At 48.1% G+C, this 26,012-nt stretch overlaps 1 protein-coding gene across 1 annotated transcript in view; it reads left to right on the top strand.

The window, feature by feature from the left end:
• Positions 1-26,012, top strand: part of CC2D1B (coiled-coil and C2 domain containing 1B) — a 71,694-nt gene that overhangs the window by 28,833 nt on the left and 16,849 nt on the right. Inside the window, exons 10-20 of the mRNA XM_065409182.1 lie at positions 1,664-1,774; positions 8,920-9,050; positions 10,622-10,694; positions 14,163-14,284; positions 15,102-15,306; positions 17,289-17,461; positions 18,057-18,182; positions 22,634-22,692; positions 22,928-23,044; positions 23,635-23,708; positions 25,200-25,258. Coding sequence (XP_065265254.1) covers positions 1,664-1,774; positions 8,920-9,050; positions 10,622-10,694; positions 14,163-14,284; positions 15,102-15,306; positions 17,289-17,461; positions 18,057-18,182; positions 22,634-22,692; positions 22,928-23,044; positions 23,635-23,708; positions 25,200-25,258 — 1,250 coding nt within the window. The remainder of the gene's footprint in view (positions 1-1,663; positions 1,775-8,919; positions 9,051-10,621; positions 10,695-14,162; positions 14,285-15,101; positions 15,307-17,288; positions 17,462-18,056; positions 18,183-22,633; positions 22,693-22,927; positions 23,045-23,634; positions 23,709-25,199; positions 25,259-26,012) is intronic.

The following is a 26,012-nucleotide window of genomic DNA, read 5'->3' as shown; positions in this document are numbered from 1 at the left end:
ACATACTACGAATTTGTGCCCCCTGGCAATGGACTGGCTCAGTCAGTGGCGGGACTTTCTACTGCCCCCTAGGCCAGACAAAGATGCGCACTCCGGGACCTACTTTTATACAGTTACAGGACAGATTACTCATCCCTACTGACGTATTGAAGTACAGCCCCTTGGCTCATTAGGGTGCTGTCTCCTCCTTTGATCATGTTGTTTCAAACAGATCTATCCATCATGCTGTCCTTTTGATCCTGTCTTTAAGATGCACCTGCCTGTTCCTTGTGTTCTCTGTGGAGTGTTCTGATGTCAGCTTGGCACAAGTTCCTCTTATTAGCACTTATGTGTGGATGTACCTGCTTCTAGCAACCCTCTTCTCGCCAACTTCTGTGAGTGGGGCCTGCCTCTGGCTCACAGCCCAGCTTTTGCTTAGCAATGCCTGGAAGTACTTTAGTTCAGGCTTCAGGCCTCAGACTGGGCCTCTGACACAAGAGTTTATGTTTCAGGGCCTCATCTTACTACATTGAGCACTGCCAGAGCTGGAATATCTTAACAGGTGGGGGGTTTTCTCTATCCTTCTCTGGGATTAAGTCCTCAAATTATTAGCAAATTACCAAGATTGTTCACACATTCTCTCCTATATGCCAAAAATTCCTACCTAATGTATACAGTAACTCCTTAATTAACATTGTAGTTATGTTCCTGAAAAATACGACTTTAAGCGAAATGATGTTAAGTGAATCCAATTTCCCCATAAGAATTAAAGTAAATGAGGGGGTTAGGTTCCAGGGAATTTTTTTTTCAACCAGACAAAAGACCACACACACACACACACACACACACACACACACACACACAATAAGTTTTAAACAAACAATTTAATACTGGTACACAGTGATGATGATTGTGAAGCTTGGTTGAGGTGGAGGAGTCAGAGGGTGGGATATTTCCCAGGGAATGCCTTACTGCTAAATGATGAACTAGCAATTGGCTGAGCCCTCAAGGGTTAACTCTCACACTCTACAAGGCAGCAGGAATGGAGGGAGGGGAGACAGCATTGCAGACAGAGACACACGCGTGTGTGTGAGGGAGAGATGCGCATTTCCCCTTTAAGTACATTGCCTTGTTAATTAGATCAGCTTGCTGAGACCTCAGCTGCTGCCAGCAAGCTCCTTCCCTCCTGAACCCTGTTATGTGTCCCCCCTGCTCTATGGAAGATGGGGTAAGCGGGGTGCAGGAGCGGGGGGAGGGGACACCCTGACATCCCCCCTCTTCCTCCCCTCCCCCCCCCCACAGCAAGTAGGAGTCTCGGGGAGCAGCTCCAAGGCAGAGGGCAGGAGCAGCACATGGCAGTTGAGGGAGGGACAGCTGCAATTGCTAGCCTGCTGGGCAGCTGCTGCACAGGGAACTTAGGGGAGCAGGGACTGATAGGGGGAGCTAATAGGGGGGCTGCCATCCACCCTGGTTCCAAGCCCCCACCAGCTAGCTGCAACAGGCTGCTCGTCCTGCAAGCAATGGACAAAGCAGGCGGCTGCCAAACGACGTTAGTAGGGAGCATTGCACAACTTTAAATGAGCATGTTCCCTAATTGATCAGCAACGTAACAAAGAAACAACGTTAACTGGGATGACTTTAACTGAGGAGTTACTGTACTTGAAAATTGCCTCTTCCCTCACAGATCTTGAAAGCCTGGAAAAGAGACCGGCTCCATCAAACCGGATGGCATCTGTTCCCGTTGAAAATTCCCAGCCCCTCACAATGTTCAAACCTCAGGGCCATGAAGCCTCAGGTAGGATTTGTAAAGCAGGACTTCTCTGTATTGAGTCATATTCTTATATGATATTTGGATGCTGATCCAAGTTATACATGAATACTGGAATGGATAATGGAAGTACCTAATAAACTGTCTTTCTAATTCGAATAGTGTCCCAATGGGTGTCCTACTGTAGGCGTACTTGCGTTAGGGTGACCAGATGTCCCGTTTTTATAGGAACAGTCCCGATATTTGGGGCTTTTTCTTATATAGGCTCCTATTACCCCCCCACCCTCTGTCCTGATTTTTCACACTTGCTGTCTGGTCGCCCTAACTTGTGTCCCTAAGCTGCTGATTGGAGCATTTCGGTAGCAATATCCATTAGGCCCACACATGTGCTCTCTCTCCTCACGCCCTGCCATGAGGGTAGCCAGTGCACATGGGCTAACCCCCCTCAGTTGCTTCTCAACCGCCCCGGCTAGAGACAGAGCTGTTAGCTGTCCATTAGTGACTATTATCTCATCCTTTTCTTTGTAGCCTAGAGCTTTATTTTTAGTAGTAATTAGTCTAGTGTCTTTATTTTTTACCTTATCTTCTAATACATATATATTTAGATAGTTTACTTTTTTTTCATTCCCACCCTTCTCACTGGGGGCTCTTCCCCCACTGGGGTATGTCTGGTTATCCGGGTTTCAAGAAGTGCCTCTCGTGCAACTAGGCTATCACCGTCGCAGACACACACTCACGGTACATTCGTTGGCTCAGGGAAGGACATGTCCCTCAAAATTGTGCTCTCTGCCAGTATCTTAGACCTCCGTCTCGCAAGGACAGAGAGCTGAGGCAGAAGATTATATTCATGGAGGTGGCGCCAAGAGTCTCCAGGCAGATCCAAGGGCTATGGGGTGAAGAAATCAGCTGCCGACTGCACTCATAAGTCAAAAAAGAGAGCGGGAAGTCCTCACAGTGAGCCACGAGCTAGCTGCAAATAATCCCCAGCACGCTTGGTATCCTCAGTACCGTCAGCACTGAAATAGGCCAAGCCCAGTATCTACAGCTCAAGAAAGACTATTGCGGCAGGTAACATTGATGCGCCACCAGACCCAATGGGCACGAGCACCAAGTCAATGGTACCTAAGAAGAAGGACAGGAGCAAACACTCCAAGGCACCACTGGTATGGTGATGCCCCATCGGTACAATGCTTCATCCAGTACTTGAACAGCAGGTGTGGACAATATCTCCATCCCCCCTGGCACTGCTAGTGGCATCGAGCCTGTTGGCACCACCACAATTCCAGCACTCAAGAGACCTCCGTGTAATGATGTGCTAGAGTCAAGTCTCCTCTCTTCGGTACCGGGACCTCCACACACAGCCTCCGTCCGGCATGGGAGTCTTCCCTGCTGCCTTGCCATGCACTCCTGCTTTCTAGAGCGGATTCGGATAGGGAACCAGAGGAGGGAATATCTTAGTACTCCTCCCAAGCCCCCTAGGGTGCCCAATACCAGCAGGGCCCCCAAGCATATCCTCAGAAGACCCCATCATCATCATCCTGGAACGGCCATCCATTGGCACCATCACTGGGCTCCATGCCACCCCCCACCCCAGTGGCCCTATTGGAATCGCTGGGCTGCATACTGCCCCCGTGCCTCTCAGGTTTCTAGTCCCACCCGTGAGGCCCCAAGTCACACTTCCTCGGCCACAGTGTTCAGAGCCCCGGAGCCCCCAGAAGAAGTCCTGGAGGAGTGTGAGGGTGATGCTGAGGAGGCAGTGACCCCAAAAACTATTCTTATCCTCTTCCCCAGACAAGACTGTCATGCCTCCCTCACAATCCTTGCTGGATCATTTTCGCCTATTCCAGGATCTCACAAAGAGAGTGGCTGACTCTCTCCAGATACTGCTGGAGGAAGTCAAGGACACACGCTACAAGCTCCGGGACATCCTCCACTGATCTTCCTCCTCAAAAGTTTCCCTCCCTATCAATGAGGCTCTTCTCGACCCTGCAAGAACCATATGGCAGACCCCAGCACCAGTCGCACCGACTTGCAAGAGAGCAGACAAAAAGTCCTACTAGTCCCGGTGAGAGAAGTAGAGTTCCTCTTCTTCCACCCTCTACCCTACTCTATCATGGTGGATGCTTTAATTCTCATGGCTGTGAATATCACACGAGGTCCACTCCCTACGATAGGGACTGGAAGCATCTGGACCACTTTGGAAGGAAGGTGTACTTCTCAGTCACACTTCAGTTTCAAGTTACCAACTATCAAGCCCTCATGGCGAAATACGATTCCACAAACTACTCAAAACTGAACAAAACTGAAAAACTGAGCAGCTGCCCGAGTCGCATCGCAACCAATTTAAGGCCATCATTCAAGAGGGGCAGATAGAAGCAAAGACAACAATACAGTCTGCCCTCGACGCTGCCGATACTGTAGCCAGATCCATCTCCATGGCGGTGGTGATGCGGTGTGCCTCTTGGCTCTATTTGTCGGGTTTCACAAAGAAGGTGCAGTCAACCTTCAAAGATCTTCCGGGCAGCAAGCTCTTCGCGGAGAAAATCAATGCCTCCCTTCATACTCTGAGGGATTCTTTGGCCACTCTCCATTCGCTGGTCATCTACACATTGGGACAAAAGAAGAAATTTAGTCTGCAGCCCCAACATAAACTCTTCACCTGCCAGTACCCAGCTCAATGATACTACAAGCTGCAGAGGAAGAAAATTAAATTCTCAAGACATAAACCATCTGGTCAGCAATCTTCCTCATCCCAGCCATTCATGTCCAAACACCAATTTTGATATGTTGGTCAAGATGCCAGCAGACCACTCTCTGCAACTGTTACAACAAACCACCACTACCCACCCATTTGGCCACCGTCTGGCAGCTTTCTGCAGCACCTGGGAGTACATAACATCAGACTGATGGGTTCTAGAGATCGCTATAGGTACTCTCCATTTTACTTCTTTGCCTCCTCCACAATACCTTGCCCCGTCCCTCTTCAGGGACCCTTCTCACGAGAGTTTACTACAATAAGAGGTAGACCCTCTCCTCCAGTTGGGAGCCATACAACCGGTACCTCAACATCTATGAGACAGAGTTCTACTCTCAGTATTTCCTAATACCCAAGAGAAAGGGGGGCTGGAGACCCATATTAGACCTTAGAACTATCAACAAGTTTGTCACAGTTCAGAAATTCAAGATTGTCACTTTAGCAACAATCATTCCAGCTTTGGAATGGGGAGACTGGTTTTCGGCCCTCAATCTTCAGGATGCATATTTTCACATCTCAATCCTACCGACTCTCAGACGATTTCTCAGATTCGCTCTGGGCCAAGACCACTGCCAATACAGGGTGCTCCCCTTTGGGTTATCATCAGCCCTGAGAGTATTTTCCAAGGTTCTCTCAGTAGTGGCTGCCCAGTTATGCACCAGGGATCATGGTCTACCCTTACCTAGACGATTGCCTCCTCAGAGCTTGGCCTCTCCAAGAGGCTCACTGAGTCACCGAAGCCACAATTCGCTTGTTTACAGAGCTGGGCCTGCAGATCATTGCTCAGAAATCAACCCTCACTCCAGTGCAGCGCCTGGAGTTTATAGGGGCCAACCTCGACACACTATGGGCCAGAGCCCTCCTACCTCAGCACAGGTCTCTCTCTCTGTCTACACTCACAAAGACCATTCAAAACAGCCCACAAATATTAGCCAGACATTTCCTACAACTCTTAGGGCATATGTCAGCGGGCACAGTAGTAATACCTCACACCAAACTTCACATGCAGTGCCTTCAGATGTGGTTCAGCTTGGTTTACAGACCAAACAGAGACAGACTAGACAAACCCCTGTCACTACCCACCAGGGTCAAAATCTCCCTAGACCGGTGGAAAGACCCAGCCAACATTTGCAAAGGGACCCTGTGACAGGGTTGGGACTCTCCACCGCGGCGCCTCCTACTGGTCGCCTCAGGGAATCGGTTCGATCCAGTAGAGCGCCGCCTTCTGGTGGTTTCCCGTCTGTCGTCCCGCCTTGGGTTGGCGGGTGGACCCGCATTGCTCCCGACGCACAGGGTCCTCTTTCTGGAACACTGCCCTCCGACAGTGTCCTTCTGTCCATTCGCGCCCCCTTCCGGGGGGGGGGGGGGCTGGATGATCAACAGTCCCACACCTTTAAGTCCGATCCCTACAGTCCAGGATCTGGCGTGGTTCTGGCTGGCCGCTCCCTGCGGCCTATGGCTGAGTGTATGGCCAAAGGGAACAAAAAAGGGGGGAAGGGGGGGCACCCAGGCCCGCCCACTACTCTGAGTCCCGGTCCAGAGGCCCTCTAGCGACAGCCTTGCTGTCCTCCTTCTCTTTCCTCCTCTGACTGCTCCTCTGGACCGCTTCCCCAACGGCCCTTCTCCCCGCTAGGCCTTTTCCTTCCAGGCCTGCCGCCTGGCAGGCTACGGAGTAGGACCTTCTCCCGCTCTCCAAGGCTGGCCTGCACTGCGCTGTCCGTGGTGCTGGCCTCCCAGCTCTGGAGACAGACCTTCCCCTCTGAAGGCCTGGGACAGACTGACTGCTTTCTCCCTGAGCAGTCTTTTATATGGCTGAGCTTGGCCCTGATTGGCCGTCCCCAATCTGGGCTCTGATTGGCTCGCAACAAGCCTTTCCCTTATTGGCTGCCGGGATATGCAGGCACCCGGGCCTGCCCCAGCCCACACTCTCCGTGCGGGGGGCCGCCGCCCCACCACAGACCCCCTTTGCCGAAAAACTCCGTCATTGCTTCTCAACACCGATGCATCGCTCATAGGGTGGGGCATACATCTAAATGACCTTACGACACAAGGAAAATGGTCACCTGCTGAGATCTCTCTCCCCATCAACCTCCTCAAGCTAAGGGGGGTGTGTGTGTGTGTCAGGAATGCCTGTGTCTACTTCCTCCTGCTGATCAAAGTCACACATGAAAGTATTAATAGACAACGTTGCCTGTATGTTCTACATAAATCGACAAGGGGGAGTCGGGTCTCCCTCCCTCTGTGAGGAAGCGATGAGACTGTGGAACTGGTGTATCTCTCACAACGTCACACTGTCAACAGCCTACCTCCCGGGTACACAGAACTCGATGGCAGACAGTCTCAGTCACAGATTCCTACATGACCACGAGTGGGAACTAGACTCATTAGTACTTCACAAGCTATTCAGGCATTGGGGGACACCGACCACAGATTTCTTCACCACTTACCTGAGCAAGAAATGTTCACGCAACCCCTTCCAGAGCAGGGATAGGACAATACTCCCTAGGCAATACTTTCCTCCTCCCTTGAAACAGGGACCTCCTGTATGTCTTCCCTCTCTTTCTCCTGCTATCGAAGGTCCTACTGAAAATAAAAAGAAAGGGAGCACGTCATTCTAATCGCTCCTGTGTGGTCGAGACAGACCTGGTACCCTTACCTGTCAGGGCTTGCAACATGCCCACCAATCTCCAATCTCTCTCCCACTCACTCTGCATCTCCTCTTATAGAATAAAGAACATACCCTACATCCCAACCTGGTGATTCTCCACCTCAAGGCATGGCTCCTTCTTGGTTCAAATGCCTAGAGAGCACCTCTTCGATGGAAGTGCAAGAGGTATTATTACACAGCAGAAAATCCTCAACACAGCGTTCTTAACTGCAAAAATGGTCCAGCTTTTGGATTTGGTGTACGTCCCGACAAACGTCTCCCCGACATCCACAACCTTTCCACACATCTTAGATTATGCACTGGCCATAAAAAGACTGGGGCTGTGTATAAGCTCTCTTAGAGTCCACTTAGTGGCTTTAACAGCCTTCCACCATCCAGTAGAGGGGTACTCAGTTCTGTCATACGCGACCACCAAAAGGTTCCTCAAGGGTATAGTAAACCTCTTTCCACAAACTCGGCTTCCCACTCCCATATGGGACTTAAACCTGGTACTGAAAGGACTGACCAGGCATTCCCTTTGAACCCATGGCCACTTGTTCGCTTACTTACCTCTCAATGAAAACGGCCTTCCTGATAGGGATTACTTTGGCCAGGAGAATAGGAGAAATAGCAGTTCTGATGGCACATCCCCCCTATACCGTATTCTTTTGGAACAAGGTTACACTCAGACCACATCCAAAATTCATCCCTGAGGTAACCTCCCCATTCCACATGAACCAATTGATTCATCTTCCAACCTTCTATCCTAAGCCTCACTGAGACAACAGCGAGGTTATATTACATACCTGAGATGTCAGAAGGGCCCTAGCCTTCCACCTGGACAGAACGAAGGCCTTCAGGAAGTCCCCCAGATTTTTCGCGGAAAGGTCCAAGGGCTTGGCAATATCAGCCCAAAGGCTTTCCAAGTGGGTCTCGAACTATATCAGACAAGTTAGCAATATGACCCCTCCAGATACTGTTTGTACACACTCCATAAGGTCATCTCCTCATCTGTTGCCTTCTTTAAGAATGACCCTATATCAGAAATCTGTAGAGCAGTGACATGGGCATCAGTCCATACCTTCGCAGAACATTATGCGATCACTGGGGACTCTGCCTCTTCTTCGGCTCCACAGTACTGTCATCTGTAACTGACCTGACTCTGAAGTCCCAGGCCTCCATATGGGTACTGCATAGGAGTCACCTACAGTGGAGCACTTATAGGAACACTACTTGAAGAAGAAGAAGTTGTTACTCAGCTTGTTCAGTGATGATGGTTCTTCGAGATGTGTTCCCCTGTGGGTGCTCCACAACCCATCCTCCTCTCCTCTACTTCAGAGTACTTATCAATGACTCTGTAGTAGAGAAGGAACTGAAGAGGGTTAGCCCACATGCGCTGGCTAGCCTCGTTGCAGGGCACGAGGAGAGAGTCATGTGCAGACCTAACGGACACTGCTACCGAAATTCTCCAATCAGCAGCACAGGGATGCAATTACACCTACAGTAGAGCACCCATAGGGGGAGACATCTCGAAGAGCTATCGTTACTGCACAAGGTGAATAACTTCTTCTTTATGAAGAAAAAGGTTTATTAACACTTAATCAGTAATAAAGCTCTGTGGTGCTTTTATGTAATAAAACTAGCCCTTGACAGGATTTCAGTTCTGTGTCAATGGCTCTGCAGGAGGTTGGGGAAGGCGGGGAATGGAGGCAGCTGGCACGTGTTCTGAAGTCTCAATCATGTGGCATTTCGTTGTCTATATTATTTTAGTGTCTGCTCAGCAGCCGAAAACTGTGCTGGAAGCTTTGCAGCAGAGGTTGGAGAAATACAGATCTGCAGCAGCACAGGCCAAAGCAAGTGGGAATGATCGGAAAGGCAGGATGCATGAGAGGATAGCCAAGGTAAAAGGGAAGCACAGCAAGTAACTTGGCTTCTGGAGCTGGCCAGCAAAGCATTAAAGGATTTGAAATCATTTGTGTATATTGTCCTGCCAGTTGGAATGAGCTAAAATAGTTAAGCTGCTGCTCCTTCCTGCACACATCTCTGTATCAATGAAATGCTTTATAAACTGTTCACATATAACCCCATTGAAATTCAGTGCTTCTTCAAGGCAGAACAGTGCGGGAGGAGGAGACCTTTTGTCCAAAGACACTTGTGCAAACCCCTACATGGATATGGCGTTTTACTCCTCCATGTAGAACCTTGGTCTTTAAGTTCCCATCCAGAGAATTCCTGCCTTGTAAATTGCCTATAGAATGTAGTGCTGACATAACTGACTGGAGGCTGAGAGTCTAAGGAGGAGTGGATCTTTAAAACATGATGTTTAGACTCCTCAGCCATCCCTTCTGTCTGCATAATAGACTTTAAATCCAGTGTAACCTTTTTGATGCTGTTTCTCGTTTGCCACTGCAGAAGGCAGTGGGGCTCCTATGAAGGTGGGAGCGCCAGTCCCCTAGGTGGTTTTCATGGGATGTATATCAAGCAATTTGTACTAGGCTCAATGGGACACAAGTAGTTAATGTGTGAACCTGTTGAAATTGAGGGATGTTAAGGGTTGGGTATTCAGACACTTTTCTCCCATTTCTGTGGGCTTGAACACAGGGACATAGACATATAAGGGACCTCTGTTGTGGGTACAATCATTAGTGCAGAATTGGAGGCTCATAAAAAAAAGGGGGGGCTGAAAAATTGTCTCTAATTATCCAGTCCTTGGAGTTCTGAGGCTTTTTGCGGACACGCTTCTGCAGAGAAATGTCTTTTGTTCTGTGTTTTGTTTATTGGTGTAGTGTGAGGGAAAGGCTCGTTACCTAGAGCAGTTACTGTCATGCCTGCCTGACCAGTAATGGAATCTCTCTGCACCCCCTGTTCCATTACTGCATAGTCATGCCTTCCTCAGCAGAGGAGTGTGGGCTGAAGGCAGAGCTGGGGGCAGAACTGGGGATGGGGGAGGAGCTGGGGCTAGGAAGTGGAGCTGGCCAGGAGACAGAGAGGGCCATTCTGAATGAGGGTGGAGCAGGGCCGCGGCTGGGGGACAGGGCCGCAGCTTGGGGGGTGGCATCAGGGGCAGAGCTGGGTGGCACTCCTTCCCCGCCCCCCACATGGGGACTAACCTGGGCCCCCTGTGCACCCCCCTGAATGTTCAGGGTGCGCCCCACAGTTTGGGGACCACTGGCCTAGGGAGTGGAGAGGCCACTAAGAAGAAAGATGAGAGACACACTTATTTTGCTCACTGTCTGCCTTTGTGGCTTCTGCCGCCCTTCAAGGCCCATGCCGGTCCTAGCAACAAGTGCGGCAAAGATTCATGTCTGTGTAGAAAACCTGCAGTGCACAAAGGACTTGGAAAGCAGCACGTGACTTTGTAGCAAAGTACCCTACATTCTGCATCAATGTTTCTCCTAGTTTGAGCATGAAATGACTGCTAACTTAACAATAGCCAAGTCCAGCCTATGCCTAACCACATCTCTGATTGCAGCAATACCAAGATGCCATAAGAACCCATAAAGCAGGGAGAAAAGTGAATTTTGCTGAATTACCAGTTCCCACTGGTAAGTGTGTATATGAAATACCCTATCACCAACATTTCCCTTATTTGTTAGGACTCAGAGGACTTCTGGCAGTATTGCTTCAGAAGCCCATTGAGCTCCTCCTCCTGTTTCACAGTGAGAAGACTGGCTTGGCTCTATGACAGCACTGAAGAATACACTGCAGAACTGCTTATTACGCTTGTTAATTTTTTCACATGGTTGCATATTCTTGGCTAGTGACCTTGTTTGTAAGGAAGTGTGAACATTTGAACAGTGCTCCAGCTGGCCCTACTCAGACAAGTTGGAGAGCATGATTTAACAATAGGCAAGCGCTTGAGTGGTTACTCTCTGCCCCATCCGCTAGCCCAGTTTGGGGGAGGGGAAGCACTGGGAATATTTGCTCTTTAGTTTATTTGTAGGGAGTTGTGAAATCCCTGGAGATGTTCTAGCAGGTATTTCCAGGTCTACAGTAGGCATAAGTCTATTTACACCTATTAAATATACCTTGCAACACCCTTGTGAGTAGAGCCCTACCAAATTCACTGTCCATTTTGGTCAATTTCACAGTCATAGGATTTTAAAAATAGTAAATTTCATGATTTCAGCTATGTAAACCTGAAATTTCACAGTGTTGTAATTGTCGGGGTCCTGACCCAAAAGAGTTGTGGGGGGTTCGTGAGGTTATTGTAGGGGGTGTTGCAGTACTGCTACCCTTACTTCTGCGGTTGCTGTTTGTGGCGGTGCTGCCTTCAGAGCTGGGCAGCAGGAAAGCAGTGGCTGCTGGCCAGGAGCACAGGTCTGAAGGCAGAGCAGCTGCCAGCAGCAGCGCAGAAGTAAGGATGGCATAGTATGGTATTGCCACCATTACTTCTGCGCTGCTGCCTGCTGAGCTGGGCCCTCAGTCAGCAGCTGCCACTGTCTGGCCATCCAGCTCTGAAGGCAGCAGCGCAGAAGTGAAGGTGACATCGTATGGTATTGCCACATATGGTATTACTTCTGTTCTGCTGCTGGCAGGGCACTGCCTTCAGAGCTGGGCACCTGGCCAACAGCTGCAGTTCTGCAGCCGCCCAGCTCTGAAGGCAGTGCAGAAGTAAGGGTGGCAATACCGTGACCCCCCTAAAATAACCTTGCGACCCCCCCTTCAACTCTCTTTTGGGTCAGGACCCCCAATTTGAGAAACGCTGGCCTCCCCCATGAAATCTGTATAGTATAGGGTAAAAGCACACAAAAGACCAGATTTCATGGTGGGAGACACGATTTCATCATCCGTGATGCGTTTTTCATGGTCATGAATTTGTTAGGGCCCTACCTATGAAGAAGGTCAGTGTTGTTATTCCCCAAGGTCAGTTGGGGAAATTAAGACACACAGAGGCAAAGTGACCCGGCATGGTCACGTTAAAAGTCAGTGACAGGGCCAGGAATAGAACCCAGGACTAGCCCCACTTCCTTTCTTCTGTTCTCTATACTGTAAGGCAGGGGTCGGCAACGTTCGGCACGCGGCTCGCCAGGGTAAGCACCCTGGCGGGCCGGGCCAGTTTTATTTACCTGCTGACGCGGCAGGTTCGGCCGATCGCGGCCCCCACTGGCCGCGGTTCGCCGTCCCGGGCCAATGGGGGCGGTGAGAAGCCGTGGCCAGCACATCGCTCGCCCGTGCCGCTTCCCGCCACCCCCATTGGCCCGGGACGGCGAACCGCGGCCAGTGGGGGCCGCGATCGGCCGAACCTGCCGCGTCAGCAGGTAAATAAAACTGGCCCGGCCCGCCAGGGTGCTTACTCTGGCGAGCCGCATGCCGAACGTTGCCGACCCCTGCTGTAAAGAATGATCCTGCATTCATAAGGGGATGGATAAGATGGCCTAATAGGAATTCTCTGTCTCTAACTTCAGCTATTCAATATCCTCTATCCTGGCAGTTCCATATCCTGCCATGTTCATCACTGTATCTGAACATCATGATATCACTCCTTTGATCACCATGCCCAGCTCTCTCTTTCCAGGGGATGTACTTGGCACAGCAACCTATTTTAATCCCTGTGCCAAGTTTTTTAGGTGGCTGTGATGGTTTAATGTGTTTAAAAAAACACAAACAACCACAACTTGTAAAACATGGCCTGTTTCCTGTGAAATGTCAATGCCTTTAAGAGAAAACTGCTATATGTATAAACCAGTGGGAAAGTAACATAATTCCTAAACTTCTTCACACATCTTGGCTATGTAAATATTTTCCAAACCAGGCTTTTAAGGGCATATGTGACTTACATGAACACCCACTGAAACCAGCAATGTTGTGTTAGGTGTGGAGGATATTTGTGTGCATTTCACTGCATCTGAACTTGGAAAGGTGCCAGACATGACAGCTTTAGAGACCGAAATCCTCTGTTTAGTCATGGATCAGGTGCTGAACAGGCTGCTCTGCAATATACCTCAAACCTGCCCTCTCCCCTGGAGTAGCTAGCTCTGCGGGGAGAGAGCAGTTTGGTCTCAGCCAGTCCTTGGCCTGGTTGCTGAGACTACTAACAAGAATGATTTTAGCAATGTGAATGCCATCAAATAGCTATCTTATAGTGGTAACTCTGGTCACTACTGACCCAGGCTGGATTTGAACTGGTGACTTAGGGTATGTCTACACAGCTGACGTTAAAGTGCTGCCGTGTAGTCGCAGCTTCAGCGCTGGGACAGAGCTCCCCCAGCGCTGTAATAAAACCACCTTCACGAGAGAAATAGTTACCAGCGCTATCAGCGCTGTAGCACTATCTACACTGCTGCTTTACAGCGCTGAAACTTCATCGCTTGGGGGGGGGGGTGTTACACCCATGAGTGAAGAAAGTTTCAGCGCTGTAAGTGGCAATGTAGACAAGGCCTTAGAAATTAAAGACTGTCTCCCATTATCAAAGACGTTCACTCCCCTTCAAAAGGACAGAAAATGGTCAAAAGAATTATAATGGGTTTAATATTTCTTTACTACTGTGGTGCTGCTCTTGCTGAAACTGCTGAGCTGCAGTGGGATGTAGCATTGCTCTGACGTTCCAGTAGAGCACACACAGTAATAGTTATTGGGGAAATAAGGCGTAACAGGGATTGAAAATTACACAAATCAGGATTGGCTACTCAGGCCTAATCCTGTGTCAAAAAAGCAGCTAGACTGAGAAATCAGTGCATGTCTAACAGTCCAATAATAGTGAAATATCATTGTTATGAATGTGTAATACCACTGGGAAAGCGAGAATATCAGTTTTCAAATAGTGCATAGCGTTTGTCTCTGCCTTTTGTGATTCATGAGGCATTGACTTCTAAAATTATGTGGGAAAGACTTTCCGAGGGGTTGCTGTTGGATGATGATAAATACTTTCAGAACCGTGGTGCTTTTCCAAGCACTGATCCTGAAGGGATGATGACAGAGAGAAAGACTTACATCCCTGGAAAGGGCAAAAGGTACAGAATTCAAGGTTTGTTTTATTTGGTTGTTTTGAACCATATCTCCTTCCGTCTCAGGATTCCCCCCCATTCCTGGTGTGACACCCACAGATGGCGACAGTACAATAGCTGCCGTGCTGGAAAGCGCCAACCATCTGGCTAACATGGAGGAGAAAGAAGATGAAGATGAAGAGGTGGAGGTTTGACTTACTTACCAATATGTATAATTTAAAAAAAAAACACATCTTCTTGTGGGTGGAGAAGAAGCTATTGGATTTCCAGCTGGGTGAGGTATTGCAATAAAATACCTTTCTTCTGGAAGCCAGAAGAGTACAGCATTCCGGTCTCTCGGGGGAGACCGTAAGAATCAGCTGGGAGTGTAAAGGAGGGGTTATCTTTTGATGAGGTGAGAATTGCAAAGAGTTCATCCTACATGAAAGACCTTGAATTGTTTTAAAGGGATTTATAGGACCATAATTTGGCTTGCCTTTTTTCTTTGTATCTGTTTCCCTGTATCCGTTTATATGTGGGTTTTGTCTTCAAAACAACTGCCTGTGTGGTGGCTATTCCACCTGTACAGCCCTTTAGCACTCAAAAGTTGCCTCCTGGTGGCTCAGAATTTTATATGGGGTTTACATGCTGTCTAGCAATCTACACCGACCATAAGATTTTGGGTTGGTTCTTTCCACTCAGATTGTTACTGACCGATTTGTTTCATATTTTCAAGTGGAGTGTAATTTTAAATGGTGAAAAATATCTTGACAATTTTCTGTTCTTGCCTTTCTTTGCCTCTCTTCCGAATTAGCACCATGTTTAATCTGTTTCTTGTCCAAGCAAGCAGCCAAACCTGGCATGACATCGCTTTTAGACTGAGTTAGTGTCTGTCTGGGGTCTTTTGCTACTCTCAGTGTAACAGCAGAAGTCTGATGTAGTGGACTGTGCCATTAATGTTTTGAGTTGCCTGAGCCTTGTATTAGTTTTTATGAATTTAACATTTAGTTCCTTTTGCCATGCTAGAGCGAACCTCCCACACAGGCCCCAGTTGCCAAGAGGCCTGCTCAGCTGCCTGAGAAGCCAACACAAGTTGTTAAGCCAATTATGGTGCCATCTGCTGTAGCCCAGGAAGAGCACTCTTCTGAGAGTGTGAAAAAAGTTACATCACCATCCACCCCTGTAACAGCACCAGACAAAGCTGTATCGAACGACCATCTCCCTTTAGCGGGTAAGGATGAAGAGATGACCGATCTGGTCCATTTGGACCAAACATTCTTAATGTTTTCTTAAAGTTTTAGGAAAAAATGCTGCCTGTAGACATGAATGTGTGGCTCTGGTTCACTTCAGCAGGAGCACCACTCCATTTTGGGGGAGCAGATCCTAATCAGTTATGCGGTTTTGTTTCCAGGAGGCAAAGTGGGTGACTAGAAAGATGATGGGTTCATTAATTCTAATGCAATAAACTTATTAATTCATAATGCTTAACTGAGGCATCTCTGCTGACTACGGAACTTCAAATGAATTCACACAAGTTTGTTGAGCTTGCTAGTCCAGACAGCTGGCTGATTGAGTGCAGTATTGTGTGTCTCACAGTGGCTAATGCATAGTATTTCTCTCTTTCTTTCCATCTGAGGATCTCAAAGTGGCTCACAAACTGTAATGAATTAATCCTTATTACCTTCCTGTCAGGTCAGTAAATGCCTGCCTGTACAATATTCATTTTACTGTTGTGAAAACAGAGGCAAAGTGAGTAAGTTGGACATGCCGAAAGCTGCACAGTGAGCTTTGTGGCTTACTGGGAATGGGATCCAGGCTTCTTGATTGCCAATGCTGAGCCTTAACCATAAGCCTAGTCTTCTTTTCTCATTCTACATTTGGAAAATGCCTCAAAGCAAAGCACACCTTTCACAGAGCCCCTCTGGCCGTTTGTGTAATGGAGAACTTCTTGGGGGTGAGGATGTGTTCCTGAATGCTATAGCAACTAGCTCACACCATCCTCTCTTCTGAGTGAAATTCTGTGGTGTGTGTTATGCAGGAGGTCAGGCTAGATTATCCGTATGTATGGTCTCTCAAGCCTTAAAATCTGTGAGTCTGCATTAGATTTGGCTTCCTCATTTTTGCTGCTATAGCTGCGATGTTAATGATCATTTCAGTGTATAAATGGAGTTCCTCAGATGTAATTAGTCAGTTATGGAATTGAGGCTCCTCTCCCTTTCATTAAAATAGTAAGATAATACCTGCTCTCTGCAGCCCAGCTAATGGTTGTTACGTAGCGCTTACCCACAAGTCTCTCCTCAGTGCTTTAATTGTTCTACAGTAAAAAAGAGTACCAGGAGCCGGGACAGATCCACCCTGCAGGAGGTGCCAATATCTTGCTTTGGTAAAGCTAGATTAGGGTAACCAACATGTGCCCTGCACAAGCCAGGTGTGGCCCCCAGAGTCATACAGAGCCACCCTCAGCTGCCCATACTTCACATATGTCAGAGATGATGTGACACCATGCCATGCTCATCTTGCTGTGTATATAAGCTGGCTTTAGGCTCCCATACCAAAGTGACCTTCAGTGGAGCAAAGCTGGAGCATCCCTGAGCTGGTATGTCTCTTCTCCTCTTGAAGGATGATGCATTTGGAAAAGGCAGCTTCATTTAAGGCCTGCAATGCAAAGGCACCCACTATGAAAGATGGGGGTGCAGAGGGATACCAAGGTTTTGCTTAGTCCACTCTCTGCAGAGCCTGCATGAAAATACCTTTTCCTTCTCTAAACCCCACTGAGCACACTGTATTCTGGCTGCTTTGGCTAAGTTAAAACCAGAGCAAGCAACATTGTCTGATTGGTTTGGATTTGGATGACTGGGCAAATTGCACACAACAGTGATGCTGCCAGCTCCACTGTGAAGATGGGACTATACCTCAGTCAGTATATTCTTTCTGGTATTAATAGTGCTATCAGCCTGCTCTGTGTATTTGTATGGTGAGAAAACTACCTCCTGCAAGTGCATAGCTTGTGTAATTGCATTTGGATACTGCAATAGGTGGACACAATATAAAACTCTAGGGAAACAGAGGTAGTCGACCCACTACACAACACCCTCTATGCCAAGAAAAGTGTGGAGAAAGTAGGTCTTTCCACAGTATAAATCAAACAGAATGAACATGGTGCATTGACATGGTTATGTCAGATAAGTGTTTTATATAGCTGTTCCTTTTCAGCAAGTGAACAGCTAGAATTTCTGGAGAACAGGAAGAAGCAATACTTGAAGGCTGCGATCAAAGCAAAGCAGCAGAATGACCTTGAACAAGCCAAGCTGTATCTCAGGACAGCAAAGAACTTAGACCCAAAGATTGAGCTGGCAAAAAGCGGCAAATCTGTTGATATTTCCAAGGTTAGTAGAGACGATAAAGAAAATGTTCTGCTTTGCTCCTTGTGCATCTCAAATGTCCTGTTGCTTGCATAAATCTAAGAATGCGTTAAAACTTAATGTTTCTCATGTGAATTCAGTGCTGGTGAAAGGTGCCAGATTGACAGCTCTAGAAACTGATGTTTTCCACATAGCTACAGAACAGGCAATGGCAGTGCAAGCTCCAGTCATAGTGCTGTTCTTCCTTTTCCTCCCCTATAGCCCAAAAGTGCCTGATCCTGACCTGAAGGAACCACCTCTGGGGGGAGTGGGGAGTTTAGGCTTCATGACCCATTTGCTCCCTGGCCTCAAAGGTGCTACTTTGAGACAAATAACTGTAATCTTAACAGCTGAGCTGAGACCACCAGCTCGTATTGCATGGGCAGTCATCACTTGGTGGCAACTAACAGATGGATTGGAACCAGTGACCTAGAGTGAGAGATGCCATATCCCTTTACCACTGTCCGCACCCACCTTCCCTGATCTCCTCACACTTTTCCCATCCCCTCTTGCTGCTTTTGTTCTGCTTCCGTGTTCCTGCAAGGAGCTCTGATGTGCCATGTTGTGTGGTATTGTGCAGCTACCATCACCCCCTACAGATGATGAGAGTGACTTTATCTTCATACACCATGAGGATGTCAAACTCTCTCAGAAGGCAGAAGAGGTGTACACTCAGCTCATAAAACTGCTAAAGGACCAGCATGAGGTAACTACCTTTTCCTTTCAGGGCATCATTATTTAAGAATCCAGCGATGGAAGAAATGCTTTGTATGATTTATAGTGTTTCTTTGGCTTTTGCTGCTGCTGTGATCATGATCCCATCATTGTTTCGGTAGGATTTTCAGCTCCTATTTAAAAATGTTGATTTTATATAAGCCCTTTGGCCAGCATTTTCAAATATGGTGTTTATAGTTAGGCACCTAAATCAATGGCCTGGTTTTCAGAGGTCCTTCCATTTGAAGTCAGTGGGAGCCCTTGTGCTGTGCGCTGCTGCAAATCAGGCCATTGGTTTAGGTGTCTAATTTTGGACACCCAAGTTTGAAAACATTAGCCTTAATCCTTAGGGCGCAGCTAATCCTGGGGTGAATGCCATGTCTAAAACTATTAGAGGAAAAAGTGACAGAAGGCAGAGGAAACTAAGCAAACACTGTATTTGGTTTTGTTTGTTTGTTTTAAATGGGGGGGGGGTGGAGTCATCTGTAGAGATTTGGACAAACTGGGAGTTGTTCTTTGAGTGATGTCCCTATGGGTGCTCCACTTGTAAGTGCGGCAGCGCCCCCTGTGGCTGGGATCAGAGATATTCATCAGCAGTGCCCATCGGATTGCACGTATACAAACCTCCCCCCATTGCGCTGTGCGTGGGAATTTATATATAGCACTGTGCAATCTGACCGCCCCCAGTTCCCTCTCTACTGCTTCTGGTCTGGGACGGAATTCGCAGCAGTGTAGTATTTTCTTCTTCTCCTCCTTTCCTCTTCTATCCAAAAAAAATGTTTTTTTTTATTTTGTCTTTACCTTTACAGTTCTTTAATAGTTTGAGTTTCTGTTTTTCTCTGCTTCCCACCCTTCCCGACTGGGAAGCCTTTCCCTCCACCCTTATGCCCAGATCCTCCGGGTTTAAGAGGTGCATTTCTTGCGGGGCCACCTTCCCCACCACGGATGGCCACACTCAGTGTATCCGCTGTCTGGGAGAGGGACACTGTGATGGATTGAACCCCCCGTCCGGGGTGCCACCTGATGTGTTGGGGTCCCACTGGTTCCACCAGCCTGGGTTTCCTCACCCTGTCTGAGCTGTGCCAGGCCCTCAAGCCTTCTCTAGCGCACACACAGAGGTAAGGCCACACCCAGCTGCAGACACAGACTGAAATCAGCTCTATGTGCGAAGACTCAGCTTGGGGATTTACTCAGCACTCGTGCACACCTCCTTTGGAGTGTAAACCCAAAATAATATTGTCTTGTGCTGTATAGAGAGATCTGCACAGTGCAAACTCATAAAAATTGCCCCCTCCCTCAATGTGGAGAGAGATATGCATAGCCTTTTGCTCCCCCAGATATGAATTGTACAAACTGGGATTTGTAATAAACATAAATAAGTTTATTAACTACAAAAGGTAAATTTTAAGTGATAAAAGGGATAGCAAATAGCAGAACAAAGCAGATTACTGAGCAAATAAAACAAAACACACAAATTAAGCTTAATACACTCAAGAAACAGGTTACAAAATGTAATTTCTCACCCTAAATGTTGTTTTAGGCAGGTTGCAGAGTTTCTCTAGCTTAGAGTTCCAGTTATTTCTCTTGGCAGACTCGGCCCCTGCCTTTCCCTTCAGGTGTTTTTAGCAATCTTCCTTCTTGTACGGGGAGGCAATGGAGAAGAGTCCTGAATGCCTTACTCCCCAGCCTTAAATAGAATTTACGTAAGGCAGGAACCCTTTGTTTCCAGTGGAAAAATACCAGCAGTGTCCAAGGTGGTATTCTGTACCAGGTGATATCCTCAGATGACTCTGCAGTGTCAAAACAACATCCCAGGAAGCTCCTTAGGAAGGTGGGAGATTAGTATCTTCAAAGTTCTATTGTCCATCTTAAATGGCTCATTCAGGCTGATTGCCTACTGTCTGGTAGGCATTCCCCCAAGTACACACACAATTGTAATTGTTACATAGTCAGTACTCCTAACGTCAGATACAGAAATGATACATGCATACAAATTGGATAAACACGTTTTGTAGATCATAACCTTTTCAATGATACCTCACATGACCCATCTTGCATAAAACATATTTTAGTTATGCCATATTCATATTATAACAAGATTTCCATGAAGACTCTGAGGTGTAACATCACAGACATGTCCTGCAAAAGTGTTCCCACTGCCTTGGCCTGACACCCAGGACCAGAAGGGACCAGGACATTAGATTGAAACTCCTCCTTATGTAGAATTTGCTTCGGCTGGCATTGAACCCGGGCCCAGACTCTTCCCCAGAGAGGCCCTCATGCTCTGCCAGGTCATCTGCTGATCCTCACTCTCCCCGTCCCCTGAAGAGAATGTCATCCCTTGCTCATTTGGATGTCAATAAACGGATTTCCTCCTCACAGTCTGAGGCACAGCCCACCAGAACGCTGTCCCCGGTGAGGTCTGTTACCTCAGCCTCATCTGACGGGGGACATAGCTCCAGTGCTCATCTGAGTACCTCCGGTACCGGCTCAAAGAAATGGTCTAAACGGTCTAAACCGAGCAGACCTAGGGCCTTTGGCACTATTTCCCAGCTCTAGGGAGACCAAGCCAAGCTGCCCTCAGGAGCTCCTGCACCAATGCCGTTTCTGGCACCAAGTAAGACCTCGGCACTAGCGAAATCATTGGCACTGACCTACTCAGCAGCACCGAGCAAACCAGTGGAACCGGCCTAGCCTCCAGCGCCATCTACCGATGTCTCAGGGACATACATCTTCCTTTGGTGTTGTCTTCCATCAGCACCAATGATGCTTCTTCTCCTCTCCTCTCCCCCCCACCCCCCCTCCAAGACTTCAGATACCCAACGGACCTGTTGGTCTCTGACACTCTTGAGTCTCCTCTTATGCAGTGTGACCTCCCCCACTTCCACCTTCCTCTCCAGACTCACGCCACTCCTCCCTCTCTCCACCAAGAATGGCACCTCCCTTCCCTAGTGATGAGGAAGAGGCGAGGGCTCTATTGTTCCCTCGACTACAGGGCAACTCGTAACTGCCTATCCTCACTATACACAATCTCCCGCTGGTCCTCAAGCCTGGCAGTGGCCACCATGGATGCAACTATTGGGGGAGGGATAGCTCAGTGGTTTGTGCATTGGCCTGCTAAACCCAGGGTTGTGAGTTCAATCCTTGAGGAGGCCACTTAGGGATCTGGGACAAAATCAGTACTTGGTCCTGCTAGTGAAAGCAGGGGGCTGGACTTGATGACCTTTCAGGGTCTCTTCCAGCTCTATGAGATAGGTATATATCCATATATTATTATCAACCACATGTGACACTCCCACCAAACTGGCCTTATTATGACCATTGGGCTGTGTACAGGGCACAGTTCGTGAACCCTACCAGGGAGTATGAACGGAGACCTACACCTCTCCCTTCTCCATCGGTCTCTCACCCTTAAGAGGTTGAACTACCGCTGGCACCAACTGAACAGGAAGAACATGAGGAGGAGGAAGTTCCACCAACCTTACGGTTTTCATTCTCACCTGATGAGGCTATCGTGTCCCCACCACCCACATCTGCTGACGACTTCAGACACTCAGAAGTTATTCCACAGGGTTGCAGAATCTTTACAGATCCTATTGGAGGAAGTTAAAGACCAGCAGCATAAACTGTTGGATATACTTCATACATTCTCTTCTCCCAAGATCGCACTGTGATCAGTGAGGCTCTTCTCGACCCCCACAAAGGTTTTGTGGCAGACCCCAGCGTCTATTCCGCCAACCTACAAATGCACCAACAGGAAATATTATGTTCCAGGGAAGGATTCGAAATTCTTATTTTCGCACCCCATCCCAAATTCTCTGGTGGTCAGTGTGGTGCAAGAAAGAGGCCATCAGTTCCAATCCCATTCTAATAATCCAGATAGAGATAGGAAACCTCAAGATCTATTTGGATGCAAGGCCTATTCATCAGCCACACTCCAATTAGGGGCACTGCTTTCTAGTCACCTGCAAGTGGAGCACCCATAGGTACATCACTTGAAGAAGAAGAGAAGGTTACTCACTCTGTGCAATAACTGAGGTTCTTTGAGATGTGTGTGTCCCTATGGAAGTTCCATTACCCACCCTCCTGCCCTCTGCTTCGGAGCCAAAAACATAAGCTCTGTGGCAGAGAAGGAACTGGGGGCGATCAGACCGCACAGAGCTATATATACGTCCTGCGCACGGTGCGAGAGGGGGAGGTGCGCATGTGCGGTCCGATAGGCACTACTGATGAAGATCTCCGATCCCGGGCGCAGGGGACACTGCTGCATCTACAAGTGGAGTACCCATAGGGGGACACATCTCGAAGAACCTCAGTTACTGCACAGCGTGAGTAACCTTCTCTTCTCTTCTTCTGTGTAACATGCAGGTCCTCAATCTGAAATCTTTCTTCAGAGATGTGTATCATGGGATAATCATTGTTACTTATTTTTTCTGTTAATAGAAATGTTTGCAGTATTCCAGGCAGTTCATGCATCTGGGAAACATAACTGAAACAGCCCGGTAAGTCTGCTGCTACCATCTGTATTTATCACGTCATGTGGTCACTTCTTCCCTGGGTCTACGCAGAGCAGGGGCTGCCATGCTTTCCAGTACAAAAGGAGATTGGTGTTTGTGGGCTGTTGGTCACTGATTTACTTGTGGTGTGAGGTGGTGAAGCTGAGTGAATCAGTCTGTGTCTTGTACCCAGTGAAATACTGTGTGCTGTCCTTGGGTGGTCTCCACCACTGCTTTACAGGTTTGAAAAACTGGCACAAGGATGTAAAAAGGACCTGGAGATTCTGCAACTTGCACAGGCCCAGGGGATGGATCCCCCCAGCCATCACTTTGAGGAGAAAACCTTTAAAATAATAAGGTATGAAAAGTCAAAGGGTGTCCTTGTCAGTCTGGGATGGAATACTAATTTCTAATCCATGTACAGGGGATAGAGGGTTTTAACTCCCGTCAGAGCAAAGAAGAGGCAGGCACTCAGAACTGCTCCACATTCCTAAGAAAAGACTTCTAAAAATGTAAGGATTCTTCGGATTTATTAAGTAGCTGTTTCACAACTTCCATTTTAGGTCTCTTTATTGCAAAGACAAATCCAGCTGCATCTTCCCCCAACTCTCCCTGCTTTAGCCATGTTTTTTCCCCCAGAACTGATGTCTTTGAGGATCCTGTCTTTGGCATCCTTCACAATGCTATCTGTAACCCAGATCCAACACAGAACCAAAAATCTGATGTCTTTGCCTGTTTCCACTTTGCCTTCCCTCTCCTCTCCAATTCTTGAGTTGAGATTTATGTAGAAATAGGCTTTTCTCCAGGACTCTCATTCCCTTTCATGTTTGCCAAGTGTCATGTCTCTGAACTACAGCAGTGGAATCCTGGCCTTTCAGTGGGTTGGGAAATGCCAGGCTACTGGACTGAACCGGTGTTTTGTATCTCTTCTTCCTTCCCCCTCTCCAGGATATTTTCTGAACTCAACAGTACGGAAATGCATCTTATCATTGTCAGGGGAATAAACCTGCCAGCTCCCCCAGGTAATGAACAGGAAACATATCCTGATCTCTAGCCTTTCTCTCAGACCATAGAGAGGTTAATGGTGGGGAATGAAATTTCTTTGCCCTAGGGATAATACTGTGACTTTAGGGTGACCAGGTGTCTGATTTTCGACTGGAACACCCAGTTGAAAAGGGACCCTGGTGGCTCCGGTCAGCACCGCCGATCGGGTTGTTAAAAGTCCAGTCGGCGGTGCTGCTGAGCTAAGACAGGCTAGTCCCTACCTTCCCTGGCTCTGAGCTGCACCCCGGAAGCGGCCAGCAGGTCCAGCTCCTAGGCAGGGGGGCAATGGGGCTCTGTGTGCTGCCCCCGCCCCGAGCACCAGCTCTGCACACCCATTGGCCGGGAACCATTGGACAATTGGAGCTGCAGGGCGGTGCCTGCGGGTGAGAGCAGCGCGCAGAGCCGCCTGCATTCCTCCACCTAGGAGCCGGACCTGCTGGCCGCTTCTGGGGCGCAGCGAGGAGTCAGGATAGGCAGGAAGCCTGCCTTAGCCCGCCCTGCTGCGCCGCTGACGGGGAGCCACCCAAGGTAAGCCTGTGCCCCAACCCCAAGCCCCAACCTCCTGCCCTAGCCCTGAGTCCCCCAACCCAAACCCGGAACCCCCTCCTGCACCCCAAGCCCCTCATCCCCGGCCCCACCCCAGAGCCCGCACCCCCAGACGGAGCCCTCACCCCATCCCTGCACTCCAACTCCCTGCCCCAACCCGCAGCCCACTCCCACACCCTGAGCCCCTCATTTCTGACCCCACCTTGGAGCCCGCACCCCCAGTTAGAGCCCTCACCACCCCAACCTCCTGCCCCAGCCCAGTGAAAGTGAGTGAGGGTGGGGGAGAGCGAGCCACCGAGGGAGGGGGAATGTAGTGAGCGGGGGACGGAGCCTCAGGGAGGGGGTGGGGCTAGGGTGTTCGGTTTTGTGCGATTAGAAAGTTGGCAACCCTAGCTGACTTAGAGCTTTTGAAAGCTTTTTAATTTCAGTCCATATTAGCTCAGGCCCCCAAGTTTCAGTTCAGCTCCAAAAAACTGAAACAAAACTCAATTTAAACTGCAGCGTTTCATCTGCTTTGAAGGCAGAACCCTAAAGTTGTCCCAGCTTTGCTCGAAACTGGGCCCAGGTTCAAATTTCATGAGACTTCAGGTTTTGTTGTAAAAATTTTGCAAAGCTCTGAGATGGCTTGACTGATCTGACTCTCTCGTCAGCCAACCAGCAGGTGATGTTCAAGAGCATCCCAGCCTCATAGCAATACAAATTATTCTTAGGTCCTTTAGCAATTAAACCCCTATAATAAATGTTTATGTATGCGCTCAGAACCAACTAGAGCATTAGCAGAATGTTTGCCTTTGATTGCCAGTGTTCCAGTGGATGGGGTTTTTAAAAGCATCTAAGTGATTTAGGTCCATGAGTCCTATTAAAAGTCAATTGGGTGCTTTTGAAAATCCCTGGCTTGACTGTTTGACTGTTGTCTTGCACAGGTGTGACACCAAATGATTTGGACGCGTTTGTGAAATTTGAATTTCAGTACCCTAATACGGTGAGTGTGTGTTCAGGCCTCAATCCAAAACCCTGCATTACTTAGCAATGTTATCTTAATAGGTTATAGAGCCAGATTTAACTTAGAGGTGGTGTGGGCCTATTACTTTCAGGAGTTGACAAGTTGTAAATGCTTGCTATGAATTATAACTGAGTTGCAAACCTGTTTTGTTTTTTTTAGTTAAAAATAAATAGTTCCGGCCATTTTAGATGCTTGTTTTAGAAATGGACAAAAAACTCTACCCTCATATAAATGCATGTGACTCCCACTGTGGTCAGTGGGAGATGCTCGGATCTCTGAGGACAGGATCTGGCCCATATAAGTAACCTTTTCTCAGATGATTTGTCTGTGTTTATATAATTGCTAGTAAAATTCAGGGTATTTTTGTCATTACATTGACTGGGGCCTTCTGAGACTTAGCTTTTCAGGTTCTCCCTCTCCCTAAAGATGTAAATGTTATTGGACCTTGAAAGTCCCCCACACACACATACCTTTGAATACTAACACCAAAATGATTTCAGATTTATTTTCTCCTCTTTCTTTGGAAAACCATTGGTGCCAGCCCCTACTTTCCAACTATCTTGATGAGAATCCCTGAGAATAGAATCATAGAAATGCAGAGCTGAAAGGGCTCACGAGATCTCTAGTCCATCCCCTACGCTGAGGCAGAATGAAATATACCTAGACCATCCTTGACCGATGTTTGTCTAACCTGTTTTTAAAATACCGTTACTGTTAAAATACTGTTACTTTG

Source organism: Emys orbicularis, chromosome 8, assembly GCF_028017835.1.
Source record: "Emys orbicularis isolate rEmyOrb1 chromosome 8, rEmyOrb1.hap1, whole genome shotgun sequence".
Lineage (NCBI taxonomy): Eukaryota > Metazoa > Chordata > Testudines > Emydidae > Emys > Emys orbicularis.
Note: the sequence above shows the minus strand (reverse complement) of the source record. Positions and strands in the feature narration are given on the sequence as shown.